General features: G+C 46.0%; 1 protein-coding gene across 1 annotated transcript in view; it reads right to left on the bottom strand.

Moving 5' to 3' along the window:
• ITPR2 (inositol 1,4,5-trisphosphate receptor type 2) overlaps positions 1 to 14,288 on the bottom strand; it is a 237,638-nt gene extending 223,350 nt beyond the window's left edge. Inside the window, exon 1 of the mRNA XM_056847486.1 lies at positions 14,197 to 14,288. Coding sequence (XP_056703464.1) covers positions 14,197 to 14,288 — 92 coding nt within the window. The remainder of the gene's footprint in view (positions 1 to 14,196) is intronic.
• Between the last annotated feature and the right edge of the window lie 650 nt (positions 14,289 to 14,938).

Below are 14,938 nucleotides of genomic sequence, written 5' to 3'. Positions count from 1 at the left end.
TATACCTCAGCCCATCCTGGCTTGACATACATGCTCTCTCCGGCTGCAGAACAGAAAATTCAGTGTTTTGTCTGAGGTTTTTTTTTTAAAGGGGGGGAGACTGGCTTAGGAAGGGCAATCAAACAAAGCCCTGGGCAGAGAATGACAGATCAATTGGGCCTCTGCTTGGCACCCTGGCCCTGCCTACCTCTTGAACAGCCCTGCAGCAACAGAACGATTTTAATACAGACACCAGGTATGCTCCCTTCCAGACCTTTGCTCTTTAAACCCAGCAAATAAAAATTACTCAAGAGGCCATCACCACAAAGTACTAGAAAAACCTCTGACAACAGCCTGAGTCCGAGCCAGATGGGGCGGAGCAAGTCAAAACAAGCAGTTTCAATTCTCTCTGAAATCTCATAAATTCATGGTATTTGACACAAACAGAGCACTTCACATGAAGTATCTCAGCAACCTTGTATTATTCATGGGGTGAGGTCTGGGAGATGGTTGCTCACCTAAGGACACCTTGGAAAATATTATAGGAGAGAAAAGCTTTGAACGGCTGACTCCCCTTTTCAAACTCTTAGACACTATGCTACACCACCTCCCATATTGCAAGCAGGCAATAAAACCCCAGGGGACTGGTATTCAACTGGTGGATATTTAGCCTGCCTGCCTTCGTTCCTTCCTATCTTCCATTTAAGGGAGGGGGAAAGAAGGTGAGGTAAATAATCAGATGCAGTGGGGGACATTCCTCCTGTGTGAAAGAGTGGACTTAAGCAGCTGCCCCTTTTCTCCCACGTTGCCTCTTCTGCCTCCATTTTGAAGGTATAAGAGATGTCCTCATTGCATCTAATCCCAAAAAAAAGCCAGAACAAACAAGATGCTGGGAGAACCAAGATTGGATCTCCCCACCAACTTTTTTATTATCAATTACAGCTGCATGCAGAGGGCCAGCAACAGTATGGGAGACCAGTTCCAATCAGCACATCTGGATGGAGGAGAAATGGTTAACTTCTCTCTCCCCACCCCTCCTGACCCGATCTGAACTCTGCACAGTTACAATCCCCTCTTCTGCATTACAGCTGCAGAAGCTGAGGCCTGCGCAGCTGGTCACCTGACAGGACACATCAGGAGGCAGGCCTGCATGTTCTGAAACTTCAAGACAAGAGTATGTCATGGAGGGATCAGAAGAGCTGCACAACCCACGTCCAAAGATGCGAGGTAGGAAAAGATTATACATTTTATTTTTCTGCAGAAAATGTTCCATTTCTAAAGATGCACCATTTCATAAAAATTAACATCAATTAATAGAGGCCATCACCAATACAATATTAGGCAAGCTTGGCCATCTCAAAGTTGTAATTAATGTTTTTTCAGGTGTATATCCCTAGGAACGGTAAGAGGGAATACATGTATGTTCTACTGACTTGAGATCCAGGGAGTGGAGAGATCAAACCACAAATACATATGATAACCCAAATAAAATCAAATTATGAATTCACCTGATTTATGGGGCAGGTCAAATCAAAACCAAAGCTAAAATTCGTATTTATTGGTCTCCTCTCATCTGACAGAAGGGATATTGAAAGCACCAATACAAGCAATGCAAGTGATACCACAGAGAGTGGCTGCACTAACCCAGTTCATACGTCACAGTGAAACATGCGCTATTGGAACACTTCATTTATTTTTTTGTATATGCACCAAGTCATTTAATTTATTCTTCATCTGCTTCATTGATGCCCTTCCTTTCTCTCCAAAACGCCTTACCCCATTCTCCTTTCCTCCATTTTATCCTCACAAAAACCCTGCGAGGTAGGCCAGGCTGAGAGTGTATGACTGCCCCAAGGTCTTTCATGGCAGAGAGGGAATTGAAACCTAGGTCTCTCACCATTACCCCATACTGGCTCGCTCAATGGATATATTATCCCAGCTATTCCTCAGGTGGCAAGAAGTACCCCAGGTGGCAAGAAGTACCCCAGCACTGTTGAAGTGCCTGTCATTACACACAATTAGGTCTGCACGCAAGCCCTGTGGCAGTTCTAATCCCCACTGGCTATCCAGTCCAATGGCAATCCACTACTAATTCATGGGCACCAAGGAACAAGTCATGCTCCCTTCCGCGCAGCTGGAGGCACTCCACCCCAACTCAGTGCTGACTTCTGCAGACACCTTTCCAAATCTCATTGCATAAGCAACACAGCCGTCTTCAGGGACAGAGGCTCGGTGTTCTGATTACACAACTCTGTGGGGTTTTTTGCCAGAGAAAGAATGGCATTGTTTTGAATTATCTTCTGCTACCATGAAAACCAGGATCTTGGTTGCTAAGTAGCTTTCCAGTCAGAGAACAGTGCCCTGAGACAAATCTGTCTGACATAGGGTCTCCAACCTCCAGGTACTAGCTGGAGATCTCCTGCTATTACAACTGATCTCCAGCCGATAGAGATCAGTTCACCTGGAGAAAATGGCTACTTTGGCCATTGGACTCTATGGCATTGAAGTCCCTCCCCAAACCCCAGCCTCTTCAGGCTCTGCCCCCAAAACTTCCTGCCAGTGCAAAGAGGGACATGGCAACCCTAGTCTGACAGGGTGCCATTTGCTACCTGGCCCTGCTCTCTGCCTTGAAGAACAGCCTATCTTGGCAAAATTAAGCAAGTGAAGATTTTCCCAAGCATAAAAACAAAGCAATGGGGAAAGCTTCACCCAAGTAAGCAAGTCCTGAGGGGCGGAGAGGCACAGAACTTTCCAAGTGTCAAACAGAACATGACAGTGAGAGGAAACCAGCATGGAAATTAAGGAAGGCGGGTGCGTCCTTACCCCCGGGAGACAAAAATGGGTTTTGCAGACACACTATGAATCAGCTAGAGAGCAGATAAGGAAGGCCGGCAGAAAAGCTGGCCAGAAAGGAGGCGGCTGTAGCAGCTTGAACGAAGTTTTCAATAATATGTGGACAGGAAAATTAGGAAGTCACATGAATTGACTGGGAGGGAAGAATTAAAGACAACTCTAAAGTAGCAAGCCTGTAAGAAATGGGAGATAAAAACTTGTGTTCCCCCCCACCCTGGATGTTGGCAGATAAAATAATAGCACATATTTGCATTGTGTATTTTTAATCACAATAACTACCTAATTGTAGTCAATGGAATATAATTGACAAATACACACACCAGCAACACATACTGCTGTCTTACAAACCACAAAATGGCACAAGTGCAGAAACATCAGGGATCAAAAGACCTTTCACATGCCAAGCCACATAGCTGAGAAAATACTTGTAACGACTGGCTTTTACATCTTTCCTCTCTGTGCCCCCCCCCCAAATCCTCCCTCTCCTTGACAGGGAGTTACAATTAACAACAACTGGTGTGAACAGGATTAGGGCAGCTCTGTCACAAATGCCTGAAAATTTTCAGTATGCACAAACTGATGTGCCAAACGTGAGCAGGCTTACCTGGAAGTAAACTCAGTTGAAACCTACAGGACATTTCCAAGTCCATGACTCAGACACTGTGGTAGAAGTCTTTTTGAAAGTGTGACCATTTACTAAGGGCTTCCAGGACACTGGATGGATTCTGATGAACTTCCTGGCTACGCATGGTGCAGGATCCTACCATATGCTATACCCATTTTCCCCCATCTCCAATCTACCAGACATTCTGGTTTGCATAGAGTCTACACATGAAAAATGGCTAAACTTAAGGCACAGACGACACAACCAACCTCTCCCACACAAAGTCTGAGAGCTGATCACTTTATTTGAGCTGGACATATTTCTCAAAAGAGCCCCATGGGGCAGAGTGGTAAGCTGCAGTACAGCAGTCAAAGTTCAATCCCAACAGAAATCGGTTTCAGGTAGCCGGCTCAAGATTGACTCAGCCTTCCATCCCTCTGAGGTCGGTAAAATGAGTATCCAGCTTGCTGGGGATAAAATGTAGACGACTGGGGAAGGCAATGGCAAACCGCCCCATAAAACATAGCCTGCCTAGTATGTGTCATTGCATGATGTCACCCCATGGATCAGTATTGACCCGGTGCTTACACGGGGACTATCTTTATTTCTCATATATAGGAACTGTGCAAGTAAGATGCCCACATGTGCCTGAGAAGGCCTCTGCCTGAGATTTCTAGAGCTCGGTTTTAGGTGCTGACATACTGATGCCCCTTCTTGTTGTGAGCCACTCAGAGCCTGACCTAGTCCAGAATGGGCAGCATATAAGCCCAACAAACAAATAAATACAGTCTATACTATACAGTTTATCTATACTTGGTTGGGGTGTTGGGCTGCCAATCAATCATGTCAGTTGGGCTAAATGGGGTATGAAACCTGTACAAACCCCATTGTTTGTACATGGTCCAGGCTTGCACAAGGTGTATTCGCTTTCTTTTCCTAACATTATTTAAATTTTCAAATTGTTTATACAAACCATTTCAGGTTTTCCCAGAACACCAACAATACAGATTACAGACCACCAGAAGCTTGACAAACCTGCTGTTAGTCCTATCTGATGCTGGGGCTGTAAAAACAGAGGGGCCATCAAGTACTTAACAGGCCAATACGCCTCCCGACGCTGGCTCGGCGGGTCACATAAATGCTGGCTGTGGTTATGTCTGTATTGGCTTCAGCACAAAGCACAAACCCAACCAAGCCAGTTCAAAAGTTCATCACCTGTTGAGAGCTTTGATGAAAGATGCACACAGCACATTTCAACAAGAAGCACTTGCTTACAAAAATATGTTTGGCCTTGTCCTTTTAAACAAAGCCCATTATGGATGACAGGCTCCCTAGTCCTGCCAATTTATGCTGGGTAGTCAGGAGAGATTAAGCACTTGGATTTACGTCATGTCCCACAAGCACATAAAGCCAGCATTTTGTGGTGTTTCAAGCCTTGGTATGCCATCCCTTTTTTGTGAAGTTAAGCACAGATGGGAATGGTTGCCATGCTGCTTGGGAACATGCTTAAATCACCAGGCAACTAAGGTTGCAACCTAAGCAATTCAGTGGGAATTACTTCAGGGTAAACATGCACAAAGAACCAAGCAAAGACATTCACTTACCGATGTAGGGCCCAACCAAAAATCAATCTTGGCCAAAAACAAGTGGCAAACAGGTGGTCAAATGTACCCTGTCTATGTTGGCAAAACATGGATGTGCATAAGGATAATCCATCAATGTCTGGATTTAACTTTCTCTTGATGAACAGAGAGGAAGTACTAGGCATAGGCTGTGCACAAATAATAGCTACATGTGTTGCTATGTAATATGTAGAAGGGCCTTGAGCCTCTAAAAAGGGGGGGTTCCCAACACGATGCCTATTTTTGGAAGATGGGTGGGGCCAGGTGGGGCTCCTGCCCCGCAGGCCCTTCTGACTGGCTACGCAGATTAAAATAGTGTTGTTTTGGCAGGAGCTACCACCCTTTCGTTGGTTTTATTCCCTCTCACTCCTCATTCCCAGTATATTTTTTGTAACTACTCCTCTTGACCCTTGCACTTGGGATTCCTGCAAGAGTGTGTGTGTGTGTGTGTGTGGTTGGCTGTACCTGCCAAGATGGCCATTTTGTTGTTGTGCTTACCACTGTGTCAGAATTCAAAAGATGCCCACAGGCTCAAAGAAGGTTGGGGGACCCCTGCTCTAGACTCAAGGCATTACACAGCAACGAGCGCAAGTTTTCCGCAAAGCATACCAGAGCCAAAGACGGCAGGTATGCGTTTTGAGAACACTTATTGACTGAAAACTTATTGCAGAAAAATTCCTTCCCTTTTACCACTTTTTTGAGGGAGGCTTGAAAAAGAAGCCAGCGCCTGCAAGTGGACAAACCCATGATTCTGAGAGGAGAAAGCACGAGTTTGTAAGGAATGCAGAAATTGTTTGTACTGGGATCGCGAGGAACAAAACTGCCAAAAGTTCTGGTGTGTGGCCACACCCTGAGAAGCAAAAAACAAATGCTTGACAGATTTATCCCGCCAAAGGGAGGGGGGTGCACTCATGTATACCTTATTTATAGAAGTGCCTCCCCTAAGCTTTGTTTAAGGAACAATTAGTTTTTGGCAGCATAAAATAAACAGGACAAATGCATGCTCTGCTTAAAAGCCACTCTATCAGAGCAGAAAAATCTTGCAGGTGGTTGAAGGGTCCTTTTAAGAGCTGATACTAAATTTCACTCTCCTCAAAACACTGAAATTGCGGCTAACTTTTCAACGGCCTGCTGGAAGGAAGGCCTTCTGAAAACACAATTAAGCACAGAGGCTGCAGTTTGTTCAGCAGCTGGCATTAATCCAACATTCAGTATGTGAAGGTATAAAACTATTACATTTGAGAGATGCCTGCTCTCTGACAACACCACATTTGGAGGTGAATGCCCTGCCTCAACTTCTTATTTATATAGGGAACACTTGTTAAGGTGGAGACCAGCCAGGATCGGCCCCAACATCCATACTGAACAGTACCACACCAGATCGGTTTTGGGGCACACGGGGCCAGGTCATTGTCCATGGGGTCAAGGAAAACCCCAGAAGGGCAGACGTCACCACTTTGTCAGTATTCTACACATTCCTGGCATTAATCATTTGTATTCCAAAGAGATCTGAAGGCTCTGCCTGGGCCCTGGCTCAAATCACAAGCTCTGGCTTATTGTGTCTTTTCAAGAATGATGAAACTCCATAGCCTTTAGTCCAGCTAGTTCTACATGAAGTAATCCACTGATGGGGGTGGAGTGGAATAATGAAATAACACAACAGTAGCTGAGATGGAGCCAGAGCTACCTCAAACTCTTATTTACTCCTAACCCACAAGCTTAAGTGCATCAGATATCAATTAAATTGTGAGACTTGCTATGACTTCTATAAGATTTTAATCACATAGGTATCCCGCTACTCTTGTAAGGCTTCCAGGGTGGTATAATTGCATTTTATCCTGGTGAAGGCCTGCAATTGATGTTAAGCTGCCCTGAGCCACCAAATAAGATGCTGTTCCATTTGAACCCAGGCCTCCTAAGCCCAAGCCAATACAACATTATTGTACATCTGCCCTTTAAGCCATACACCATCATGGGCAATGACCAACTCCTTCACCCTGGCTGTGAGCCATCGTGGTGCAGTGGTTAAGAGCAGTGGTTTGGAGCGGTGGGCTCTGATCTGGAGAACTGGGTTTGATTCCCCACTCCTCCACATGAGAGGCAGATGCTGATCTGGTGAACTGGATTTGTTTCCCCACTCCTACATATGGGCAAGTCACACACTTTCAGCCTCACCTACCTCACAGGGTGTCTGTTGGGGAAGGGGAAGGTGATTGTAAGCCGGATGGATTCTTCCTTAAGTGGAAGAGAAAGTCGGCATATAAAAACCAACTCTTCTTCTTCCACTGGTGGTGCAGCAATGCCTTGCGGCTCAAAAACAATAACAGAAACAAAATGGAGCATGTAGTTCCTCAGGATGATGTCACTCCTACTGACCCAGCTACTACTAATAAGAAATGGCTTTGAGGTTTGGGGTGGGGGTTGAATTCAGAGTGTGGGAATGAGCACGGAGATGGAAATACTAGAGTAACGTACACCTTTGATTTGAGAAACTAACTGAACACTGCAAAATGGGCAAGCCCAACCCTGCTGCAAAGTGACAGAAGAAGGGGGGAACAATATGGTGAATGGGGCAGCCATCCATGGTTGATGGTGCGCACTGTAAGCCTGGCAATGCACAGACACTGCTGTGCATTATTGACACTATGCATATCCTGGCCTTGCCTCTTTGCGGACTCTGGTTCCTTGCTTTTTAGCTGCTATCTTACTCAACCGCTCTTTCATGTTCAGCTCTCTATTCTGGACACTATTGCTAATGGGATCTCTTGCTTTAGTTCCAGACACTATTCCAGCTCTGTCAGCCTGCTCATTTTATACAGTCTTTCCAAATGTCACATCTGAGGGTAATTTCACTTCAGCTGTTTCTCTCTCCTTGAAATGCCGAGAGATGGCTTTCTAAGAGACCTCTAACTAGCAGCTTAACTGCTTCGGAGGGAGCCATCCAGCGGGTGGTGTGTCTGAAAGCCCATGTGAAGGGGAAGGAGAGCAAGCCCAGCTGCATTCCACAGAACTCTCCCCTTACACTTGCTAGCATTTCCCAACAGACTGCAACCCACAGGTCCTCATCTCCATAAAAATACCTTTACAGGCCACAATCAATGGTCATTACCATTCTTATGAGAAAAGATGCCTCTGATAAAACGTCTAGTGGTAGCAGCATTTTTGGACCAGCCCTCCCTTTAGCAGCAGTTTGAAATGCAGAAATTGCATTTTCCGTCGCTTTATCTTCATATCAAGAAAAGCGCCACCTGATTAATTTGCATGCGTCTGACTACAGCTAAAGGCATAGGCGCAGAGCCACTAAAAAGAGTTGAAACCCTAAAGGTCACCTCTAACATCATTACAGAACAAAGAGGAGAATTCGTGCACTCCCTTCATGCAAAACTGAATCAAGTTAACACTTTCTGTGCCCCATCAGAGAGAAGGCATGAGTGCTGGCTTTCAAGAAGTTAGCCAGATCAGCAGTGCTGAGACTCAAGCTTGCTGATTCCTCCACCCTTTGCTCTGCTCTTCCCTCATTGGGAATTACCAACTAGTGCTCCCTGAGCAGTATCCAGCGCTGTCTATGCCCCCCATTGATAACTGCGGGGATAAGCAGCCCCCCATTGATAACTGCGGGGATAAGCAGCATCTACTGTTTTATCAGAGAAGTTGGAATTCCAATAGATTACAACCCTCTTTCCCACCGACAGTAGTTTTCATACTTTTTATTATTACACTGTTCTGTTACAGCTTCATGTTTTGATGTGACTTTATTCTGGAAACCCCCTCACGCGCACTCTGAAGAATGCGGCCTAAGCATAGATACATATTATGTGCATCAAATAACCCACAGGCTTCCTAGGAGAGTCGGTAACACCAGTGCTTTCCACCCACACAACTTCTTTTCAAAACACTCTGCCAAGTATGTTTGTATCGTGATGTGATGGGAATGAGTATTTTGCAGAAGAACAACGCATGGAGGAAGAAGAGACACCATAAGAGGCAGAGCAGAACGTCAACACGGGAGGATACCAACTCCTGGAACATGCTGATATGATTGTCTACCTCTTGGATAGTCTCATGGCATCAGAGGAATGTTATCTATTATTTTACAGGCATAATTTTGTGCCAAATTGGAGGCTGGACCTACCACAAGGGAAACAAAGGATATGGATTAAATTGGCCACTCCCCCATTACTTTGCATTTTGGCCTATTATGCACTTATGCTGAGACCATCATAGCTGCAAGTTATAATAATGTAACAAATTTACAGAGCAGTCCTAAGCAGTTACACCCCGGAAGTAAAGTCCATGGGCTTACAAATCATCATCAATGGGCACGCAAAGTGACTTACAATATTCTTCTCTTCTCCATTTTATTCTCACAACAATGTTGTGAAGTAAGGCTTGGCTGAGAGTGTGTGACTACCCCAAGGTCACCCAGCAAGCTTCCATGGCAGAATGGGGAGTAGAACCCAGGTCCTCCAGATCCTAATCTGATGTTCTAACTGCTACACCATTCTGGTTTAGGGGGTAACTCTGCATAAAATGACAGTTAGTGGCACTGCTGCCCTCCCCCAGCAAGCACAGGATTGTTTTTTATTATTATTTATTAAAATACATCCATTCTACTTTTCCCCATCACACAGGTTCCTGACATGGCTCGCAACAACCACAAAATATAATAAAATCAAAACAGACAAGAAATAAACATCACTAGATACATGCACACACAAAATGCTACAGCCCACAATATTAAAATACCACAATCTGTTTTGCCATGGCTCTCTGGCAGACACCATGACAGTTAAACTGGTATACAACAGATATGAATGAGCAGTATTGATGCAGTTGGAAGTCAGACCTGGTTTGGGGTGGAAGGATGGAGATTTTTTTTTTTTAACGGGACTGGGATAATCCTGCACACAGTCTGCTTAAATCCACTGAAATATGTGGGACGGGTAGGCAGCCTAATTAAGCACAGGATTGCAGTCTTTACCATGTGTTTTATTACATGCTGGAATTTCACATTGTTTCAAAAGCAAAACAGCACACCAAATTGGACGCAGCTACCATGATTCAGACAATCCATGAGACACTTCCACTGACTAGCTAAGGAGACCATGTGTTTGCTCTGGACTTGGTACAAAATCAAAGAAATTGTTAGAACATTTTCCACTGATGGTTGGAGGGAAAGACAGACCTCACTGCATACAGTACTGGGCTATAAATAATGCAATTTGCTCCAGTACCCACCCACTGTCCTATGTATGATAAAATAATGTCCTAATTTCAATAGCGGTGGATATTGGAATAACTTTTAAAAGTATCATGCATTGTGCACTCACAGAATCTCCTGAACATCTAGACTCTAGAGGTTAAATTGCTGAGTTGGAGCAGATACATTGTTGCTATAGTGTGTAGATGTGTAAAAGTATGCACATAGATGCAAAACACCGGTATGCAGCATCCTTTCTGCAACTGCCTACCTAGATCATCACTACTCCTGAATGTGTTTTGAGTTACTACAACCAGATCCACTGAAAGATTACACTCTAAAGTTGCTTTTAAAAAAACCCCATCGTGGCTGGAGATTCGGCAGCATGCAAACTGCGGACAGAATCCAGAACAATGATCCTTAGCATGCAACTATAAGGGCACAAGAGCATCTCCACCTTTGCAAAATGATACCTGATCAATATACACAATATATGTACCACATCATTAAGACCATACTCCAGGAACTAGTACATACTGTAATATTTGTATACAATAAAGTTCTTTGTAAAGGAACTTCTTTGATTATGGACCTCTGAGAGGATAAAAAAACCATTAGCAGGTTTATTGATGCAGTGCCTGATCAATGTTTACAGAAACATTAAAATCGCCATTAAAGGTCGAGTGCAAACATGTAATTCAAGAAGCATAACAGAACAACACTTAATCATTACAAAGATGAGCACAAAATTAAGAAGGCAGGGAACTGGAAAACACGATGGCTAGGCGTGCATTCCTTCAGGTGCAATTCAAACAGATAATAAGCATGTGTTTTAAAAACAGAGTACATTATTTATTATTATATTTATTAAAATATTTGTACTTCACCCAATCCCTGATCCTGTGAGAGTCCGACAGTGCAATCCTGCACAGAGTTTCTTCAGTGTAAGGCAATTACTGGAATAATTCTGCATAGTATTGCACTGCGAAGACCAGCATCTAAGATTAAAGACACACGCAGCCCATTCCTATGGACATTTACTCTAAATAACCCACACTGATATTTAATGGGACTTAGTACCATGTGTGTATCACTGTAGCCATAGCCAGCCTCTTTGTTTTAAGACCACTTAGTTTTTACCAGGCAGCATACTTATATACTTCTCATAATTATATCAGGACATTTCCAGCAGACACAAACGTGTTGTGTTCTTCTGGGGGGCGGGGTAACTTCTCACGTATTTAAAATACATTGCATCACTGAAACACAATTAAAGAGTTGGGGGAGAGAACGGTCCCAATAAATCCCTAATGACAACAAGGCAGCATCCAAATTCAGCTTCCCCAGCAATTCTGCCACTAAGTAGAAGTTGAATGCAGGGAAAAATACTCCCAAGAGAATGAGAGACAATACCAGTGAGAATGGGAGGCAAATTACTATGACAGTTAGTGATCGAGATCATTTGGTTAAACTGTTCCTGGACTGTACCATTCAAACTGCTGAATGCTCCTCATTTAAAAAAAAAAAAAAAAGCAAAAGCCCACACCTAGAAAACTAGTATGGCAGGGAAACAGCTACTTTCCAAACCTTCCCCCCTGACATCTAGGTTAGTTATGCACAGGAAGTGTTTGGGTGTTTGTTTGTTTTTAATTTTCAAAAGCATTTAATACTGTCACGCAGTTCCTCGTCTGCAGACTGGTTGTGCAACACGCCACCTCCGCAGACACCCCCTTGCCTGTTTTGAACACTCAAATGCAGACTCAAAAGTGATGTAAAGCGTGCACACCGACCCCAGGTAAGCGTGTGTTGTGGGAAGCTCTGGTGTGGCCCCGCCCTAAACCTTGGCAGCTGGAAGTCTCCAATGACAGTCGTACACCCCCCCCAATCAACCTAGTGACAACTGTTTATACACACAAAGGTCTATTTAATAGTTTAAAGGGAATGTTTTACCAACAACATGTCACTATTTGACCTTGTCGCAGGAATCACATTGATGCCATGTAGTAAATGTAATTTGTACAAGGCAGTTTTTGCCAACAATCAGCCAATCAAAAAGCGGCTTTTGCCGAGGCTTTGCACAAAAAGAGTGCTTGGTAGTGTCCTTGGCGGTGGTGGAAAGCGCTGTCAAGTCGCAGCCAACTTATGGCAACCCCTTGGGGTTTTCAAGGAAAGACACAAACAGCAGAGGTTTGCCATTGCCTGCCTCTGTGTAGCAACCCTGGCTTTCCTTGTTGGTCTCCCATCCAGGGCTGACTCAAGACTGGGAGATAATCTTTGACATCAGCTCAGGCCTTGAAAATTGCCCCTCCACTGACTTGTGCGAACTAGCAATTTTGTTCACACCCACGCAGGCAGATTCCATTATTTCTTTTAGAAATCTAAGTCTGGGATAGGGGCAGGTAGCATTTTAAACATTTCTACTACCTCAGCAACATGCTCCAGATGCTTGCATGATCTAATACTAATTCACACATGCAGGTCATTGTTTGACGCCCCATTCAAGGTGCGAAAAGCCTGCGTGTGTGAACTGGTTCTTAGGTCAAAGGAAATCTGTGCAGATCACGAGAGACATATTTGTTTGCTTGCTTTCAAATTTTTGAAAATCTAGTGTATGAAAACAGTCACACATGACTGCACCTCTTCGGAGTTATGTGTGCATGCATATCAGCGGCACATAAAACAAAAGAGGCATAATTTTGACATTAAATGTATTCTAGACCATGTAGGTATTATGTTTAATTACAGGAGTGTAGACCTTAAAACCTATTTCACCGTGACTGGTCTTAAGCCATATTTTATTTTAGAGTGTCAGTATCTACAGCTCCTGGCACAGGTATCCCATTAAATAAAAGTTAAAGATCAGCTTTGGGGCGGCAGCTGAGATCCAAGCTCACAGCCCCATCCTGTGCGTGTCTTATTCCGAAAGGAAGCCATGGTGAATTCGCTTCCAAGCTTATCCCACAGCCCATGTGCTGGCCATTTATGCACGGGAGGTTTTGCCTTGGATTTGCTGCTCTGTAGATGCACACTTTCCCCATCCGAATTCTCCAAAGTCCACCATCAGCCCCCATGCAGAGTTTTGAGAATTCCGATGGGGGGGGGGGGAACGTACATCCAGAAAGCAGCCAATCCAAGGCAAAACCTCCCATGCATCAATGGCCATGTGTCATTCTTGCCTACCCCTGGCCGTCAGGGGGCTTGCTCCGAAGGCGGCAGCGTGCGCGCCCTCGCAGCCTGCGCAGCCCCATGGCAGCCGCGAGGATCTGGGGGCGAGCAGCCAGCCAGCCGCTCTTTGCCCGCATCCCCAGGACTCCGCGACCGGCTGGGTCGCCCGGAACCTTGCACGGGTCCGCGTGAGAAGGCAGAAACGGATCCCCCCCTCCCCAAAAAAAAAAAATTAGCCTGCACGCCCCTGGCTCTTTTTGAGCACTTCCCATTTCCCCTCTTTCTGGACATTCCTCTCCGTTTGCTGTTTCCTGTACGTGAAAAAAAAAAAAACTTAACATCTTTTCTTTCTCTTCCCCTTAAGAAGCCCCGAGAAGGCTGGGGCGAAAACGCCCGGGAGGTTTCGCCTTGGATTTGCCGCTCTCGAAGTGCACATTTCCCCCCACCCACATTCTCACAACTCCACAATCAGCCCCCAGGCAGAGTTTTGAGGATTCGGATAAGGAAGATGTGCATCTAGAGAGCGGCAAACCCAAGGCAGGACCTCCCGGGCGTTTTCGCCCCAAAAGGAAGGAAGGGCTCTAGCGAGGCACAAGGGTCGTAAGACAGCGCCCTAACAGCTCCCAGCGACTTTTTAATCTCAGTTATCCGGCTGCACCCATCGGAGGCCAGTCCAGACGTACGCGGGGAGTTGCGTGTCCGGAGCACGTCTGAAGGGTCCCTTCCGAGACAGCCGCGGACGAGCGCAGCCCCCCCGTCCACACGCTCCTTACCCCAAGGTGCTGATGAAGCCGTTGACCGAGCCCTCCGCGTAGAGGGAGACGATGTCCCCGATGTACAGAAAGCTGGACATTTTGTCAGACATCTTCACTCATTTTCGGAGAAACCAGCTTCACACGAGACTCCCTCTCCTCCTCCCCCCCCAAAAAAAAACATCTGGCAGACGATCCCCCCAAAAGCGACTTAGGGGGCTCTAGCCCGGGCTGGAGAGCGGAGCCAGCCCAAGTTGCAGGAGAGGCTGCCGATCAGGCGCTCCAGCCTGGGCTGCAGGGACCCGAGCCCTCCCGCTTCTACTCGCCGCCGGTCCTCTTCTGGCGGCCCCGCTCGTAATCCATCTGGGTCGCCTTTTCCGCCCCGCTTCCCCTGCCTAAAACGAAACTGTCGGCGACCAGCCGCTTCCCATTGAGCCAGCTGAGAGGGCGGGGCGCCCCCCGTCCCTCCAGCCAATCAGCGGAGGCCAAGGGAAGGGGCGAGGGGGGGGAGTGGGCGAGTGGAATGTCACCCCCCCTCCCCTTTCCAGGTGTGCGTGCGCGCGCGCCGGTCTTGGCCGGAGTTTTTTGGAGAGATCCGGGAGGTTCGATCCGGGCGCTTCTCTTGTCAAAGCTGCGGAAGGGGGGGGGGGTCTGACAGCATAAGCCTCTTGCTGCGGCCCTAGGGGGGGAAAAAGGCCCTGAGGACGTTTCAGGGTGTGCTGCTTCCTGGTGCATTTCCGTACACCCACATTAGTTGTGGCTG

Source organism: Euleptes europaea, chromosome 3 (assembly GCF_029931775.1).
Source record: "Euleptes europaea isolate rEulEur1 chromosome 3, rEulEur1.hap1, whole genome shotgun sequence".
Taxonomy (NCBI): Eukaryota; Metazoa; Chordata; class Lepidosauria; order Squamata; family Sphaerodactylidae; genus Euleptes; species Euleptes europaea.
Note: the sequence above shows the minus strand (reverse complement) of the source record. Positions and strands in the feature narration are given on the sequence as shown.